Below are 19,515 nucleotides of genomic sequence, written 5' to 3'. Positions count from 1 at the left end.
GTGCATGAAACGGGAAATTCGATTTGAAAAAATCGCTCAGATGACCGTAAATCACAATCAAGATGACCGTAACAGAATCAGCGATTCATAACAAGGGTGACCGTAATTGCTTTTAAGATGACCGTAATTTGTGAAGGATGACCGTAACTTTTAAAGGATGACCCTCAATTCTAAGAAATATCCGTATTTATATAACTACCTTTTTGTATCAAATGATTAATCGTGTTGGTATAAACATATTAATATGATAGTATTATCCTATAGGTAGAAGAAAATAAGTAGTCCTTCAAATGCAAAGATTACCATTTGTATCTTTTTTACAGTAGAGGTTTAAATTTTAAAATGACTTTGCAAAATGACATGCTTCAAAAGCGCTATAAAATGACACCTCACAAGTATAAAGAAAAAAATGCGGTGCACAGCCTCCAACTGCTCGACAAAAGTTTTTTTTTGTTTCTGGGATTCCTTTTAATGACATATAATAAATACACATTTTTAAAAATTTCAATAGATATAGGAAGATGTGGTGCGAGTGCCAATATGACAACTTTCCATCCAAATAACAATTTAAAAAGTAAACCATTATAGGTTAAAGTAAGGCCATGCATGTAAACCCATTGATATTATATCGCCTTTCATTTTGTCGTGCAAATAAAATAACAGAAATATTTTGAAAATATTATACGGCTAAACTAGTGAAGGTGAGCTCCAGCAAAGTAGATCCTTAAAATAGTCTTGTACGAATAGCGTATCACAAGGCGGAACGTTGTCAATTTGTATATATAACGGACTGCAATAAATTTTGATACTCTGCAATTTTCATTCTCAAAAATGGTTTGTTACGAATCTTTGCAAAATGGCTAAAAGTCTAGGTTTTTTCGCTAATATCATGTGTGTTTAATTCAAAATTCACAGCTGTTTTAGTATTATCCTGCAATACAAAGAAAAGTAATGTTATGTTTGCTATAACTTTAGCATTCCCTTTGTATATATAATACACAATAAATTTATATAATAAAACTAAACTTTTAGCCTTCCCAAAATTTGAATTCAAAACTCGTACGGCTAAAATTTTAACTGCATAAAAAACGATTAAATTTTTTAAGCTAAAATTTTAGCATTTTTTCGCAATTTGAACAAGTTCTTATAATGTTGAAGTTACATGATATGAAATACTAAAGTTTTAGCTTTTTCACAAAATAATAAATTTTATGTTTGATACAGTAAATGTAAAATATTCAACATTTAAGATGTTGTGTATATTGTCTCAGGGTGGATATGGGAGGGGGTTCGGGCGTTGGAACTCCTGGAAACATATGGTTGGACCCTTCCCCTTTCCTCCTTTTGAAAATGGCTGTATCTGCCTTGTGTCTTGATTTTATAATACTAAGTAACATAGGTAGTTAACACGGTTTTTACAGAAGAGCAACAAGTAAGGAACCGTATTCATGCTGATTTTTTTTTGGTCCCGCGAAATCTAAGCGCATTGCCGGGAAAGGCAGCAAGTCCTCTCAAAGTTATATACATTTGAAACATTCGCCAATTTACAATTAAAATTATGTACACTCTATGTTGTTCACTTCCTTCCAGAGTATCCTTTTGTATACTTCAAATTCATATTGGATACCAGACAGTACTGTATATTATATTGTGTTCATGTAAACAAATACCTGTGTTACTTAGTATTCTGAAATCAAGATACAGGGACAGATCCAGCCATTATCAGAGGGGGAAAAAGGGGGGTGGTCCAATAAAATTGAGAATGGAAATGGGGAATATAATATAGTTATAGTACATTGTATAGTAACAGGCTGCTGATGCCTAAGGCAAACTCAGAATTCAATTGGCGAAAACATCGACAATACCGTGTCAAAAAACGTGAAATATCGAAAAGAATACCAAACCTTCTCAAACCTCATCATACCTACAGATTAGAGCAATAAAATCCCACAAAATGTCGATTAGTATAATTTGATGATAGACTATTAAGCATGTTGACGCCAATTTATGAATTTGTGAGAAATGCGGTACGTTTAAGTGCTTTTCAAAGGTACCAGGCTTATAATTTACAATTAACTATATTACAATAAAATCAAATTGCAATTTTTCGAGCAAAATGTAATATATTTTTTTACTAAAAATTTAGTATTTTTGTTCATGTATTAACTGTTCTTGTCCAAATTGCTCAAACAGTTAAAACTCGAACCAGTATCATTGAAATGAGAATCTTTGAAAGCTAAAAATTTAGCACTGAGTTTTGAATGTAAAATTTCAGTAGGCTAACAGTTTTAGTTTATTGTATAATTCAAAATGTAAAATACAACTTACAAAAAGGAATTCTAAAATTTTAGTATGTATATTATTCGTTTCTTTTTTTTATTGCAGGATGCACTTGAAGGATGATATTAATATGAAGTTGTTAAAACTCCTAGATTTCATGCAAAAAAAACTAGATTTTTAGCCATTTTGCAAAGATTCAAAACAATTCATTTTGAGAATGAAAATTGCAGAGTATCAAAATTTATTGCAGTCCGTTATATACAGAAATGTTATTCATACAGTCAGGATTCTACTTCTTCAAAATTGTCTCCCCATTACGCCAGTTCATGCTCACAATCGTAGAAATGGAAGCCATTGTAGGGATGACGCTCTGCCAATTTTGCTCTTGAAAACTGATAAATTTATCCACATAGTACCATTACGATCGATCGCTATATATCAGTTAAATCTTAAAAGACAAATGTATCTACTAGCTAATGAGCATCAGTTAATGATCTTGTCTGCATTGATTTAACTTAAAAATATTGTCTGTTCGGATGTCAGGTTGAATTTTGTAAAATTCTTAAGCGTTTAAAAAAATTCGAATTAAATATTTTGTGCCTTGGAAGGGCCGACTAAACATTTTCAGTGGTTGAAGATTATAAACCCTAGTTATCACACACAAGAAAGTCATATTTTTTCGAAGATATCCATTTTCATCATCCAAATTAAAAGACTGACGTCAAGTACTTTTAGAAAAAAATAGCTATTCGAACACACCTACTCTGTTTTTGTGATTCATTAGATAGGTATTTCACTTGACCCATACATTTCATCTTTTCGTACTGTGATTTTTTGACGTTATAAAATCAACCTGTAGCTTTGATATATAAAAATGACAGAATCTGAAGTGATATGCTATATCAAATACTCTTGCTTTGTAAGCAAAATATACACCAAACATGCCCTAACATAAAAAGGTGCACTCGACTTTCTCTTTCCGATACAATCTTTACATATTTTGGGGATTTTTTTCATGATTCAGTCACATAATGGAAGGGCAGACACGAAAATTTTTGAACTAAAATATTGATATGTTCTCCGTCCGTGGTAAAAAAAAATTCAAATTATACATTTTCTACATCCAATTTATAGATACCCATGTCGTCGACTTCATATCTTATTGTTTTGCATTACTTTGTAATAGATAAATTGAAAACTTATGCAAATGGTGTTTTTAAAATAAAACACTTCGTAATTGAGAAGAAAATTGACTTTTTATTTGTTTCTATTAACTTTTTAAAATTTTGTTACTATATCAAACATTACAGTAAACATTTATCGCTTTCTCGATAAACAAAGAGCTTCGATTCTTTTGTTCTATTTCAAAAGTGTCTCCGCCTGCATATATCAAGACAAATTAAGATTTTAATCTGCTTCCTCTGAAACCATAAACATGGGCTCGATTACCAAATATTCGTATGTATTATTAATGTTTTTAAGGCTCCATTTATTGACATTAAGTTTTTCTGGTCTGTGCGTACGTTCGTCCGTTCGTCCGTTTGTTTGTCCGTTTGTCCAGCTTAGAGTTAAATAAAATTGAAACTTAGTACACAATTTACCTATGGTGTGATCTTTTTAATTCTAATGCCAAATTACAGTTTTATCCCATTTTCACAGTCCACTAAACATAGAAAATGCTAGTGTAGATGAGGCATCCGTGTACTAGGGACAAATTCATATTTCTTCACATTTTCGTCGTATCGCTGTCAATTTGTGTTAAGATTTTAACGTCGTTTTCAATAAATATTTCATTGTTTACGAGAAATATGCAAATTAACTATCATTGTCATAAATCCAAAATACGGCCAATTATATTATAGTTTAAAAAAAGAAATTTATGAAACATATTTATATCCCAATTGAGATCGACAAACTCAACAAAAAAGCTTTGAATACAATACGGATATTTCTTAGAATTGATGGTCATCCTATAAAAGTTAAGATCGTCCTACATAAATTACAGTCAGTCCTTACAAATTACGGTCATCATTTACAAATTACGGTCATCTTTTTACCAATCACGGCCATCCTTGTTTTATGTTACACTCATCTTGAAAATATTTTGATTATGATTTACGGTCATCTTAACGATTTTTTCAAATCGAATTTCCCGTTTCATGCACATTTCTCGGAAGTAATAAGTGATTTCCGAGTGATTCTTTTATAAATTTACATCGTTTCAATGTATGATTTGTAAAGAAAATAATATAGAAACACTTTAACAGACAATACAGAAACTGACCTAAGTTTTCGTCCGACATCTTGGGATGACCGTGAATGCAGTTACGGTCATCAGCTTTACCCCAGTGAATAATGTAAATCTAAAATTAAATATGATTTAACCATAGACTCTAAAATTAGATATGATGTAAAGAGATATGATGTTATATTTATTTTTAAATTATAATCAAACATAATTAATAGTTTTCTAATAAATCTGTCACTCAAATTATAATTCGGTGATCGCATTGACAATTAACAGACGTGTCTGTTATCTTATCACTTAGTGTATAAATCAAAATCAAACTGTATATATATAGTTGATAGTTCCCAATGTGTTTTCTTTCATTTGTAACATACTAATATAGATCTGCAACTTATATTATCTTAATTTTAACTTTTTAACTTCTAAATAACAGATTATTATCTAATAAATTTTCAAATCTGGAACCCCAAACAGGATCAAGTAAAAATTAAAATGAACAGACACAACAAAACAATTATATACATATATCACTCTGAAAATTAGTTTTTACAGAATAACAAACACACCATAAAATTCTTCAAACAAATTACCAAAGAAAAGAAAAATTAATAATGAAAATCATACTTGCAAATCTAACTTTGTTTTCCCTTTGAACAGAACTATGGTTTAACATAGTACTCTAACATTACAGATATAATTATTAGTAATGTAATTAACTTCAAAATATCATCTCTTAAAAACCTATAAAACTTATCTGTAATTATCTTCAAAGTGTCTAATAATGAACAGTAAACTTTAAACTTCATTTATACAGTCCTACTAGAAAATTTCAAACTTTATATATACAGTACTATAGATCTTATCAGGAAACAGAAAATTTTCAAATAAATCTGTCACTCCAATTATTATCATATGCTAAGATATTTCCCATATCTGATTAATAATGAAAATCATACTTGCAAATCTGAAGGGTTGTTTCCCTTTGAACAGAACTATGGTTTAACATAGTACTCTAACATATAAAAATTAGAATGTAATTAACTTCAAAATGTCTAATGCTATAGCTTATATTTATCACCACTTAGGAAATAGAAAATTTTCAAATAAATCTGTCACTCCAATTATAATTGTGAGATAAGACATTAACCATATGCTTTACCTTAGTCATAATATGATTAAAAAGAGAAAAATATTTAAAAATACCACATTTGGATATTAAAAATGGCGATAACTCCAAAAGGAGAAATGCTTAAATCGTGAAAATTGAACTTGACCTTCATTAAGTCAGAGGAAACAACTTATTCAATTTTAAAAAAACATTGTCGAAGCGTTTTCATGTTATTGTGGAGACACTGTTTGGCAGCCGCCCGCCCGTCATCTGCCCTCCCGCCCGCCAGCCGTACATCCCAATATCAATAACCGATAATTTTTTTCGAAAATCCGGTTAAAAATCATCTCTTTTATCATAAATGTTGGTATAAAGCGTCCCGTTAAAGATATAGATATCAAGATACAGGAAAGGACAGTGTTCATTGTTAGTATTAGATTTATTTAAAGTCAGTTCAGCAGGATAATCTATTTATTGTACATACTGAAGTCGTCATTATTGAGAGCCAATATATCATCCAAATATCTAAAAGTGTTATTAACAAGAATGTGTCCAAAGTACACGGATGCCCCACTCGCACTATCATTTTCTATGTTCAATGGACCGTGAAAATGGGTAAAAAATATAATTAGGCATTAAAATTAGAAAGATCATATTATAGGGAATATTTGTACTAATTTCAAGTTGATTGGACTTCAACTTCATCAAAAACTACTTAGACCAAAAACTTTAACCTGAAACTCGAACTTTCATTTTCTATGTTCAGTGGACCGTGAAATTGGTGTCAAAAGTTTAATTTGTCTTTAAAATTAGAAAGATCATATCATAAGAAACATATGTACTAAGTTTCAAGTTGATTGGACTTCAGCTTCATCAAAAACTACCTTGACCAAAAACTTTAACCTGAAGCGGGACAGACGGACGAACGAACGGACGAACGGACGCACAGACCAGAAAACCTAATGCCCCTCTACTATCGTAGGTGGGGCATAAAAATGTTGTTTCAATGGGTCTTTTCTGATTTTAATCATAAATTGTTACTCAGAACAATTAAGAAACAGGTCCGCAATAAGTGGCGTACAGTTAGTCTCCATTGGAATTCCGATCACTTGACGATATACGGAATCTCCATAGTGAACAAAAATGTTATCTTTAAAAAATTCAAGGGCAGTTATCGTATCAAAGCAGGTCCAAATGGTATAGTTCTTTTGTTTGTTGTTACTTAGAGAAATGACCTAAAAGAGTTTGAACATATATTTTCGCATTCTGACTTTTTAAATGCCCATTTAATTTATAGGTGTGTGCGTTTTTTCTTAATAAGATTACGAGGCAAAGTGGTATATAGGGTAGAAAAATCAAAACTTTGAACAGATTCGAAATCACCAATATAAGCACGCAATTTGTCAAGTACTTCCTACGATTTTTTGAGAAATTGAATATAAAAGTAATTAATTCCATTATTTTCAAATGCCTTATTTGTACAATTTATTACCAAGTTTTTGATTGTACCAAGTGTAATAGTAAGTATAAAAGACAGTTTAGTAGTAGAAAAATTACTTGAAGACGAAATAAATCTCTATTTGTGAGGTGTGTTGTGCAGCTTCGGAAGCCATTACATAGTTGGAACTTTCATTGTATTCGGTTCTGCTTGTAAAGAGGTAGCTTAAAGTTTATTTTTGTTACAGATGTTATTTTCCGAAAATGGAGTCAGTTAGAATGTTGGTGAATTCGTGATTTTCTTTTTGCAGAACCTCAATTTTTAAAATTTACCTCAAACAATAATGATATCAATAGCAGCCTTATCAGCCGGGACAAAAACAAATTCCTTGGCGAGTTCTTTTAGCTTATGTTTGATACGAGAAATAGGGCGATTATGGTTTTTGTTAGGAGTAAAATGTTCTTTAAAATATTTAAACGAATATCAACTATGTTCATTACTGAATTAAAAAAAGAATCTAAGGATTTTTTGTCAGCTTTTACTCGATTTATCCATTTTGAGCAGTAAGTATGGAGTAAGTTGTGGATGATGTTACGACACTCATTCCAATTAATAATTGACGGGGTAGGATATTTAGGTCCTTTACTGAGGAATGATTTCAACTCTCGGTCATCAACGATCTTAAGGTCTCCTGTTATAACATGGGAAGTGGGGCAATAAATGTATTCGGAATTACTGCAATTTCATGACGTTTGTGTTTTGTCACTGATATTACTTTGCTATAATTAAACACATAGTTTCGGGTATATTTTTGTGAACATAACAAATAAGAGGGAGTTAAGTATTATCAAAATAGCCAGGAATTTGTTCTTAAACAGAATGATCATTAAAAATACCGGCAATATTTACAAAATCAAAACCTTTATTGACATATTTGATTTTAATGAAATGTTTTGTATGATCTTCAGGGCGATCAATTTTGGGAAACAGTTTTGAATAACAAAATGCAGTTATAAATGTTTCATCTGAATTTGTTTTTATCTAAATGATACCTTTGATCTTTTTTGATCATCAAACATTCTTCCATCTCTATACCATATAATGGATGGTTTAGGGTTGCCATTCACACCACAAGTTAATTTAACGTCGTTTCCTTCATTCTTGGTTACATTGGAATGACGCTGTGCTGGTCTGGATTTTGGTTTCCAACTAGGTGATGAATCTAAAAAATAAAATCATTATCCAATCAAACATATTTGTAAATATTCTTTTTTGTGTAAATTTCATAAAAAAAATCAAAGATTTGGTTTGTGATTTTAAAGAAAAATGGACCAACAACCATTTTCGTCTGAAAATATAAAAGACTGCCATTGGCATCAAAACCAGTACAAACAAATTCTACTGTATGATGATGACTAACGTTAAATAGCAGATTCATCATAAATAAAGTGGTTCATAACACTACTACTCTGTAAAAATCAGCTGAACGTTTTAATCACATTCTATTGTTACGGAAATAATAAGCTTCTCAATGATCAAAATTAGTGTTTGTCCAACTGCTTTATATCCAAGTTTTAAAAAAAATATTATATTTTTGTCAAATGGTCAAAGTTAATATTTTGTAAAAGTTTTATGATCATTAAACGAGCCAAATTAATTCCAGTCAAGGTGTTTGGTACCACCCTGAGGAAGTGAAAACAAATTAGGGCTTTGTATAGGGATTTTTGTTAAGACAACATTTGTTATTTGATAAATATGGAATGAAAGGTTGACAAAGTGATGTTTGAGTATCTATTGTGTTCTATAAAAGGTTGACACTACACTTTGTATAGTATGTGTGTACCAATGATCTAAGCAAGTGCTGTTTGGGTATCTATTGTGTTCTACGAAAGGTTGAAACTACACTTTGTATGTTATCTGTGTGCCGATGATCTGAACAAGTGCTGTTTGAGTATCTATTGTGTTCTACGAAAGATTGACACTACATGTTGTGTGCTATTTATTTACCAATGATCTGAGCAAGTGCTGCTTGAGCATCTGGTGTGTTCTACTAAAGGTTGAAACTACACGTTGTATATTATTTGTGTACCAAGGATCTGAGCAAGTGCTGTTTGAGTATCTATTGTGTTCTATGAAAGGTTGACACTAATATGCTGTATGTTATGTGTTTACCAATGATCTGGGCAGGTGCTTTTTGTGTATCTATTGTGTTATATGAAAGTTTGACACTACACGTTGTTTTTTATTTGTGAACCAATGATCTGGGCAAGTGATGTTTGAGTATCTATTGTGTTCAATGAAAGGTTTACACTTCATGTTGACTGTTATATGACTGGTATCTGAAAGTATGGTTTGATTATTTTTTGCCTCTTTTTTTTTGTATATATTTTAGTTTGAGCATGTGTTGTTTTTGTGTTTGTACCGTTGTTTTTGTATCTTATGTGGTTGACGAAATCTTGTTTAAAATTGTGTAGGGGTATTTACATAAGATGTTCTTTTATGTTGTCAAAATTTAGTTGCAATTCACTTGTTTTCTTAAAAAAAAATGAAAATTACAGGTTGTGAAAAATTGACACCAGATATATAGATCATACAGCATTATATTTATAAACGACTGTTGTTTGTTTACTGTTCTTTGGCGTTTTTTAACTATTCTTGTTGGTCTGACCAAGTCCTGAGTGTTAACTGTTATCGTTTTGTTCCGTTGTGAGCAAGTGTCGTTCTATTTAGAGTAAAGTATATTTTTTTACTTTATTATTGATCTTTTTGATGTTCATACTACAGTGCATACATGTACATACATTTTTTACAAGACATAAGTGAATGACATGACATTTATGGCATTGTTATACTATTGATATTATGCGAATAAGACATAGTAAAAATTTACAAGTTAATGATGTGAATACTCAGTATATGATACATCTTAAGAATACTTCGGAATACATTTAATATATAATCATATTAAAAATATATTTAATTAAATTACTTCCATATATCCCCCCATCTGTCGACAAATGACTCGTGTTTGTCTTTAGAAAGATAAACATATTCTAATATCTCCAGACGTCTTTTTAAAAATTTAAGAAAAGCTTGCACAGATATTAACAGTCTGTCTTATTTCGTGTTCTTTACATAATAAATGTAATACTTTGCCTGTAGAATACAGTAATTTAAAACTAAGTTATCAGAATTAAACACACCAAAAACGACGCTGTCTTTATTTAAAAATATTTTGACTCCAAAAACTAAATACCACCAATTAGAAAATTCTCTCCAAAATTGTTTTATTTCTGTACATTCAAAAAAAATTATGCTCTATAGTTTCTATTTCTTTACAACTGGCACATTCATTAGATAAGGAAAGTTTATATTTTTCAAGAAGATAATTATGTGAGACTACTATGTGTAAAATTTTATATTGGAAAGCTTGCAGTTTGCTTTCTATAGTACATTTAAAAGCTAGTGAATAAATATTTTTCCTTTTTTCGTCACTAATTTCTATATTAAAACTTTCTTCCCATCTTTGTTTTGAAATAGGAGAAACACTTCCCCGATCGATAAAAAGTGAATATACACCTTTAGCAAATAATTGACTTATAGGCATTTTTTTTTTATTCTCATGCTCAAAAACGAATCCAAATGAGTTGCTGTTAGGTGACATGTGTTGTTGTAATAACAAATCTTTCCAGTCACGTGGTATAGCCAGTTTAATAGTAACATTCAGGTTATATCTTTGGTTAATAGCGTCATGAGACAAAAATTCGCCTTTATCATCTACAATATCATTGATGAACCTTATGCCTTTCATGTAAAAAGTATTGTTCTGATAACTTTGATAAAAGGATTGAACCAAATAAATTATTTTCTAACATGAAATGCATTTAACGGGATGAAAATACCCTTGAAACGTTTCCAAGCAGATAACACTTCTATAAAAAAAAAGAGGTGCTTTTAAATTTAAAAACTCAAATTCACATCTGCTCATAAATAAACCTTCTAAATCAAAGAGGGAGAAGAATGCTTTGGAAACATGTTTCCATTTGGAGTCATGTTCTGACAGAAATCTTTTTACCCACATAATACAAAAGGATAACAGCTGTACTTCAAAATTTGGGGCTTTCAGTCCCCCCTCGCTAGGAGACTTTTGAATAACTTCCGATTTTACTTTCGGAATACTCCCATTCCATTAAAAACTATTAATGTCACGTTGTATTTTAATTACATAAGATTTTGGTACATGTGTAGATGAAATAAAATAAATAAGTTTTGATATTGCAAGTGATTTAAGAATTACAATTTTACCGATTAAGGAAAGGTTTCTGATCCTCCACAATTTAATTATTGATTCCATTTTTTCTATGCATGTATCTAAATTAGAACAAACCATTTCTTCAAAAGCTTTAAATTTTAAACCTCAGGTTTTAAAACAATCAGTCCTTTTAATAGGAAGGGAACCTTCTTTGTTAAATTTATTTCTTGCAATCCATGTTGCTTCGGTTTTAGAAAAAAATACTTTTAACCCTGAACATTTCTCAAAATCTTTAAAGGAATCTAATAAAATTTGCGAGGAAAATACATCTTTCAACAAACAAGTGGTATCATCAGCCAACTGTGAAATTTTTATTTCAGTATCCCCAATATCTAATTGTTCTTACAAATACTTATTGCCAGCAGTTCAACGGCCAAAATAAATAAAAAAAGAGATAAAGGACACCCTTGTCGAAAACACATCTCTCAATTTTGAATGGACTAGAACTAAATCCATTATTAACGACAAGACTAGATATATTTGAGTATAAAGTTAAGACCCATTTCCGGAACTTGCTACCAAAATTAAAACAAACCAATGCTTTTTTAATAAATTTCCATTCTAGCGTATCAAACGCCTTTTCGAAATCGACTAGTAATATAAGCTCTGGATAATTCTTTAAAGTAGTAAACAATATAATATCAGAAATGAGTCGTAGATTTTCACCAATGTATCTACCAGCCACATATCCCGTCTGGTCTGGATCTATAAGTTTTGGATGAAATATTTTCATTCTTTCCGCTAATCCGCTTTGGCTAATAATTTGTAATCATGAAGGTAAATCCAGAAAAGCGCTTCGGACGCAAGAAATTAATAACGTGGTGTTTTCAATATTTTTTACATCACTGGGTCGATACCTCTGCTGGTGGACTATCAGTCCCCGAGGGTATCATCAGCTCAGTAGTCAGTATTTCGGTACTGACATGATTAAACAAACTTTTCTAAAATTGTCCATTTATAAATTTATAAATTATTAAGAAACTAAGGTTTCAACTCCCTCAGGCAAAGTTGGCTTTAGATGAATTTGGCTATTTATTTTAGGTATTTTTGACATACAGCTCTTCAACGGTTTCGGTACTTATACATCTTCAGATTTCAAATGTTTGGCTTTGAGCGTTCCTGATGAAGGTGAATCCAGAAAAGCGCTTCGGACGCAAGAAATTAATTACGTGTTGTTTTCAATATTTTTTTCGACAAGAGTGTTCTATCTTTATCTTTCTTTAGAATATCCCGTCTTTGGTCTATTGAAAGGGTTTCCGGTCTGGATTGAAGATTCATAGCTTTCTAAAACATATCTTTTTATATCAACATAAAAATTTGTAAAACTCAGCAGTTAGCCCGTCTGTACTTTGAGTAAAGTATTGTATGATTGCCATTTTGTTTGTATTTGTTTTTATTGGTTTTTTTCTGGTTTTAACAAAAAGTTGTTTGTTTACTAATGTTTTAAATGTTTTTTATTGGGTTTTTTTTCTGAGCATGCGTTGTGTGTTTAATGTTTTATTGTTCTGTTGTGGTCTAAACAATTGTTTTTGTATACCGTTTTTTCTTGTTCTGTTTTGGTCTGAGCAAGTGTTGCTTGTTTAATGTTGTTTTTTCAAATGTTTTGTGTTCCTCTGTTATGTTCTGAGCACGTGTTGGTTCTTTATTATTTCCATTTAAGATTTATGCATCGATTATGTTTAAAGTTATATGTCAGAGTGGTACTGTACTAACCTATTATAGATTAAATAAACAATTAAATACGTTCATCTTATAAAACATGTAATGATTCTAAAGGATAAGGCGGAATTCAAAATTTCATCGTTTTTTCATAATTCTAAGAGTATATGTTGTATTATTCTGTATTATCAATTCTTCCCTTGTTGAAACATTTTAAATTTAATGGGGAAATGCAAAGAGTAAAAACATAAAAAAGATAGAAGATAAAAGATATACCAGAAAACAACATATTTAAATTTGAAAAGATTTCGTCAAAGCGTTTTTATGTTAATGAACGGACACTGGTTTGCATCCCTACCGCCCGCCATACATCCCCAATTCAAAAAACGATTTCGAAAATCCGGTTGTAAAATGTGAGTTCTTGTGTCACAAGTTTTTATCTTGATAGAATACACGACCCCATTCGACTGAATTCATATAATCAAAAGGATAAATACAAAATAGAACATATTTTTTTCAATTTTAAAATGGACTAAAATCTTGTCCACTACTTTCAGCTGTGCCATCTACTGTGTCATCTAAACCACAAGTTGCATCAAACATTTTGTATTGCTTTTATTGAGATAATTTAAATGTCAAATTTAAACTAAACCAGACTTGGGGTAATTGTAATTGTAATCGTTAATCAGCTGTAATTGATTACAATTTTTCAAGTAATCATTGTAATCATTAATCAGCCAAAAATCTGATTACATGTAATTTAATTTAATCAATTACTTCTCAAAATACCCTGTAATCATGATTACTTTTTGATTACATTCTGATTACAATGAACAAAATCTTAAACTCTGTTTATGTTCAATAAATGAACCTTTTAGTTATTCTTCTTTAATAAATATTCATCATGTTAAGATAGTTTTGTTTACTTTATAAAGCATGTTAATTGATTTGTATACTTCTATACTATAAAAATTCACTGTTACAGTATTGAAAAGTCCTCATTAGCACAAGAAGAGACATACAATACAATCTTATGTCTCCCTTGTTAAAAGATATTGTACATATATTCACAATTTAAAGATGTACAATTATATTTGATAATAACTGTTGAATTCAAGTTATACTTTTCTCTAACCCTGAATTATAATCTTTTGTTGTTATTGTGAATTTTGTCAACTTTGGATTGACAGGTAGGAAACCAATAAAAGTTTGTTTTTATTATATTTTATATATATGATAAAAGATTAATTAGACAAGTGAAAACTTATCTAATTAGCACAAACTAAATCAAAAGTTAGACACATATCTTGTTTAAAATAAGCACATTTGTGTATGTATTTGGCCTGGACATGTAAAATGCAATGATTTTTAGTACTTGTATTTTGTTTACAATGTGAATCCGCTTCCATTAAAATTTTACATAGATTTTAACTGGTAACTTAATTGTATCCATGTTTTAACCTCCATAACCTGCACATTGAAACACATATATATAAGGATAGATCACTGATGATGAAGTGTAATGGGTCATAATCAGTGACACAATGTTCATGTATGTTTGTAATGAACTTTTGTGGTTTATTAAATAGATGAAGCTTGCAGTTAACAGTTTATAATTGTCCCTTTGGTATATTTTGTCCCTCTTTTATAATATATCAAACAAAATTCTTTCTAAAAAATGCTATAGTTATATTAAACGTTTATTCATTCACATCATTCAAAATGTGTGCCTTTTTTTTTAATTCATTGTAATCAGATGTAATCATGATTACTTTGCCAATGTAATCCTTAATTTAATCAGACATTTCAGAAATGATGTAATCATTAATTTAATTTAATCGTACAAATGACAAAATAATTGTAATTTAATCAATTACATTGAAAGTAATCGGACCCATCTCTGAACTAAACACATCTTTTTTTCTTAAATTTTCCATTACACCCACTTTTTAACTTACATGTAGGTTCACTTGCCAGAACAGCAGCAGAAGCATTTCCTAACCTTCCATCTAAAGATTTTGCTGCCACTCTGATGGCATATGACTGTTTCTCCAATCCTGTAATTTCTGCAACTCTGTGAGGACCAATGTCAATAGACTGCCAACTGTCTAAATTTTCGAAGTCAAACAGGCTGTAAAAGATCCGATAGCCAGAAACAGGGACTTTTGGTTCATTCCATGTGATCCGGATGGTCTTCCAACTGCTTCTACTAACAACAACCTCTTGTGGTTCAGGGGGCACTGAAAAAAATCTCAAAAATCTTACAATAAAGGAACACATTTTTCATAAAAGCTTCAATATGATGCAAAAGCTGGCACTTAGAAAAGTACTGTGCTGATTTTGTAATTTACAAAAAAATGTGAAGTACATAGATGTTCCAGACCGTATGAGTATTTGGACCGTACACGTACGGTCTGGACCGTATGCGTACTTTTTCAAAATACTCATACGGTCGGACCGTACGCGTACGGTCTGACTGATATTAGGAAGTTGGAAGTTTATTAGATACAAATGCATATAACAGACCAACATAACTAATTTTTTTCTTAACTCTCAAATTAATTTAAAAAGAGTTCAACGGTAATTGAAATAAAAACTTTATATTTTAACTATTTCAAAAATTTACGATAATTAAATCTGTTAATCTATTGTATTTAGCATGTCGATCAGTAATACTTTAATTGAATTATGATCACTGAAATCGGAGATATTGTAAGTAAACATAATGTGGAAGGACAATGGTTTTAGAATATTAAGCAACTTTACAAAAAAAAGGAAATGCAAAGGAACATGCATGAACTGCAAACATGTAAACGTAAAAAATATAACGTTACTTGTGGAAGCAAATGTCACCTTGGGCGAGAGTACCGAAATAGGATTCAGATATACAAGTATATACTATTTAATTTCAATTGTTCGTTTGTTCATTTTATCCACCTACTTGTAATTGTATTAATAACTTGTAAAACTAAAAGTAAAGATTGTGATAAATATTTGTTTAAATATAACCTATATGACCCAATAACATGTATGGTCAGCTCGTACTGGACCATACGCGTATACTCATACGGTCCGACCGTACGCGTATGGTCGGACCGTACGAGTATACGTATACGGTCCGGACCGTACGCGTACGGTCCAAATACTCATATGGTCTGCAACATAGACAACAATATTAAACGGTGTTTATTTAAAAATTCGATACAGTAGGACAATAGTAAATAAATAATTTTATCTCTAATGCTTTCCACTGAGAACCAAAGTACATATATTTATTTATACTTATCCACAAAACTTCTAGTGCACTGTACTCAGTGTGGGTGTTTACTTATTACCGTAACAAGCACTATATATCATACATTATACTATATTGCAAAACATTTCTTATAGATCTCTAAATAATCAACATTTAGCTTGAATGGAAATAATACCTAAAATAAAGGCAACAGTAGTATACCGCTGTTCAAAACTCATAAATCCATGGACAAAAAATAAATCGGGGTAACAAACTAAAACTGAGGGAAACGCATTAAATATAAGAGAACAACGACACAACATTAAAATGTAACACACAGAGAAACGGACTAAGCATTAGACAAAATCCTATGAGAATAACAAATATAACATCAAAACCAAATACATGAATTTGGGATAGATAAGTACCGTGACACGCCTTATAGTAATGTGAATTCACACTCAAAAATAAGAGAAAACAAACGCCACAACGTTAAAATGTAACACACACAGAAACGAACTATAATATAACAATGGCCATATTCCTGACTTGGTACAGGACATTTTTAAAGGAAAAAATGGTGGGTTGAACCTGGTTTTGTGGCATGCCAAACCTCCCTCTTTTATGGCCATTTGAAATATAACATTAACATGACAGCACAACATTACAGGACTACAGTATAAATAAATAGGAGAACACAATTGACAAAGAAACACACGAATAATAGCTAACAAAAGGCAACAAGTTAAAATTTTAATACGCCAGAAGTGCATTTTGTCCACACAAGACTTACTAGTGACGCCCAGATACAAAAGTTTGAAAGCCGAAACAAGTACAAAGTTGAACAGCATCGAGGACCAAAAGTTCAAAAAAGTTGTGCCAAAACGGCCAGGGTTTTTTGTTAGGTACTTTTGCAAACAGTAAATTTTATAAAATGACTATACAAATGATATATGATAAAACTGAAGTATTAACTAATTACAGGAAACAACCGAAATACATTACATAACCCGACAAAATGCATCACAAAAAATAGACACATTCGAATAAATTAAAAGATATCGCATTTCTGGATTTGTAACAAAATATCACATGCTAAAAAACATCTATATGCCTATATTGCCCCTTGTCTTAAACATCTATATGCCTAAATCTTCCCTTGCCCTGAACATCTATATGCATACATTACACCTTGCCCTGAACATCTATTTCTGTACATTGTCCTTTGCCCTGAACATCTAAATGCCTACATTGTCCCTTGCCCAGAACATCTATATTCCTTCATTGCCCCTTGCCCTGAACATCTATATGTCTACATTTCCCCTTGTACTGAACATCTATATGCCTACATTGCCTTTTGTACTGAACATTATTAACCTATATTGGCCCTTGCCCTGAACATCTATAACTTTCAACTTTAATTTGATCTCTCAGACACAAAACATAAGTGTAACAAGGATATATGAAGATTTGGTATGAGTGCCCATGACACAACTCTCCATCCAAGTCATAATTGTATAAAAGTAAACCATTATAGGTCAAGGTACGGTCTCAAACACGGAGCCTTGGCTCACATCGAACAACAAGCTATAAAGGGCCCCCAAAAAACTAGTGGAAACAAATCAAACGGGAAAACCAACTTTCTAATCTATATAAAAAACGAGAAACGAGAAACACTTATGAACCACTTAAACAAACGACAACTACTGGACATCAGATTCCTGATGCCTACATCTCCCCTTGCCATGGACATCTATATGCATAGATTGCCCTTGCCCTGAACATATATATGTCTACATTGTCCCTTGCCCTGAACATCTGTATTCATACATTGCCCCTTGCCCTGAACATCTATATACCTACGTTGTTCATTGCCCTGAACATCTATATGCCTACATTTCCCCTTGCTCTGAACATCTATATGCTTACATTGCCCCTTGCCCTGAACATATTAATGCCTTCATTGTTCCTTGCCCTTAACATTATTAGCCTACATTGCTACTTGCCCATGTGCAGAAATGGCAAACATTTCCATGTGTAGATGATGATGATAGAGGTTACCCAGCGGAAAAGCAGCAAATACTAATATTGAAGTCCATGCTTTGATCTGAGCAAGTGCTGTTTGTATATCTTTTTTGTTCTATAAAAGGTTGATACTACACGTTGTTTAGTATGTGTGTACCAATGATCTGAGCTAGTGTTGTTTGTGTATCTTTTTTGTTCTATAAAAGGTTGATACTACATGTTGTTTAGTATGTGTGTACCAATGATCTGAGCAAGTGTTGTTTGTGTATCTTTTTTGTTCTATAAAAGGTTGACACTACACGTTGTTTAGTATGTGTGTACCAATGATCTGAGCAAGTGTTGTTTGTGTATCTTTTTTGTTCTATAAAAGGTTGATACTACACGTTGTTTAGTATGTGTGTACCAATGATCTGATCGAGTGTTTTTTGTGTATCTTTTTTGTTCTATAAAAGGTTGATACTACACGTTGTTTAGTATGTGTGTACCAATGATCTGAGCAAGTGTTGTTTGTGTATCTTTTTTGTTCTATAAAAGATTGATACTACACGTTGTTTAGTATGTGTGTACCAATGATCTGAGCTAGTGTTGTTTGTGTATCTTTTTTGTTCTATAAAAGGTTGATACTACACGTTGTTTAGTATGTGTGTACCAATGATCTGAGCAAGTGTTGTTTGTGTATCTTTTTTGTTCTATAAAAGGTTGACACTACACGTTGTTTAGTATGTGTGTACCAATGATCTGAACAAGTGTTGTTTGTGTATCTTTTTTGTTCTATAAAAGGTTGATACTACACGTTGTTTAGTATGTGTGTACCAATGATCTGATCAAGTGTTGTTTGTGTATCTTTTTTGTTCTATAAAAGGTTGATACTACACGTTGTTTAGTATGTGTGTACCAATGATCTCATCAAGTGTTGTTTGTGTATCTATTGTTTTCTATGAAGGTTGACACTACAGGTTGTATTTTATTCGTGTGCTGATGATCTGAACAAGTGTTGTTTGAGTATATATTGTGTTCTATGAAAGGTTCACACTAAAGGTTGTATATTATTTCGTGTACTTATAATCTGAGCAAGTGCTGTTTGTGTATCTATTGTGTTCTACGAAAGATTGAGACTACAAGTTGTATGCTATTTGTTCACCAATGAATTGAGCAAGTGCTGCTTGAGCATCTGTTGTGTTCTATGAAAGGTTGACATTGAACAGTGTAT

General features: G+C 31.3%; 1 protein-coding gene across 1 annotated transcript in view; it reads right to left on the bottom strand.

The window, feature by feature from the left end:
- LOC134720987 (twitchin-like) overlaps nucleotides 1-19,515 on the bottom strand; it is a 65,528-nt gene that overhangs the window by 23,658 nt on the left and 22,355 nt on the right. Inside the window, exons 3-4 of the mRNA XM_063583622.1 lie at nucleotides 15,004-15,285; nucleotides 8,127-8,296 (exon numbers count right to left, since the gene is read on the bottom strand). Of these exons, the coding sequence (XP_063439692.1) occupies nucleotides 8,127-8,296; nucleotides 15,004-15,285 (452 nt within the window). The remainder of the gene's footprint in view (nucleotides 1-8,126; nucleotides 8,297-15,003; nucleotides 15,286-19,515) is intronic.

Source organism: Mytilus trossulus, chromosome 6 (genome assembly GCF_036588685.1).
Source record: "Mytilus trossulus isolate FHL-02 chromosome 6, PNRI_Mtr1.1.1.hap1, whole genome shotgun sequence".
NCBI classification, from domain to species: domain Eukaryota; kingdom Metazoa; phylum Mollusca; class Bivalvia; order Mytilida; family Mytilidae; genus Mytilus; species Mytilus trossulus.
The sequence above is the reverse complement of the archived record's forward strand: the minus strand, read 5'-3'. Positions and strand labels throughout refer to the sequence as shown.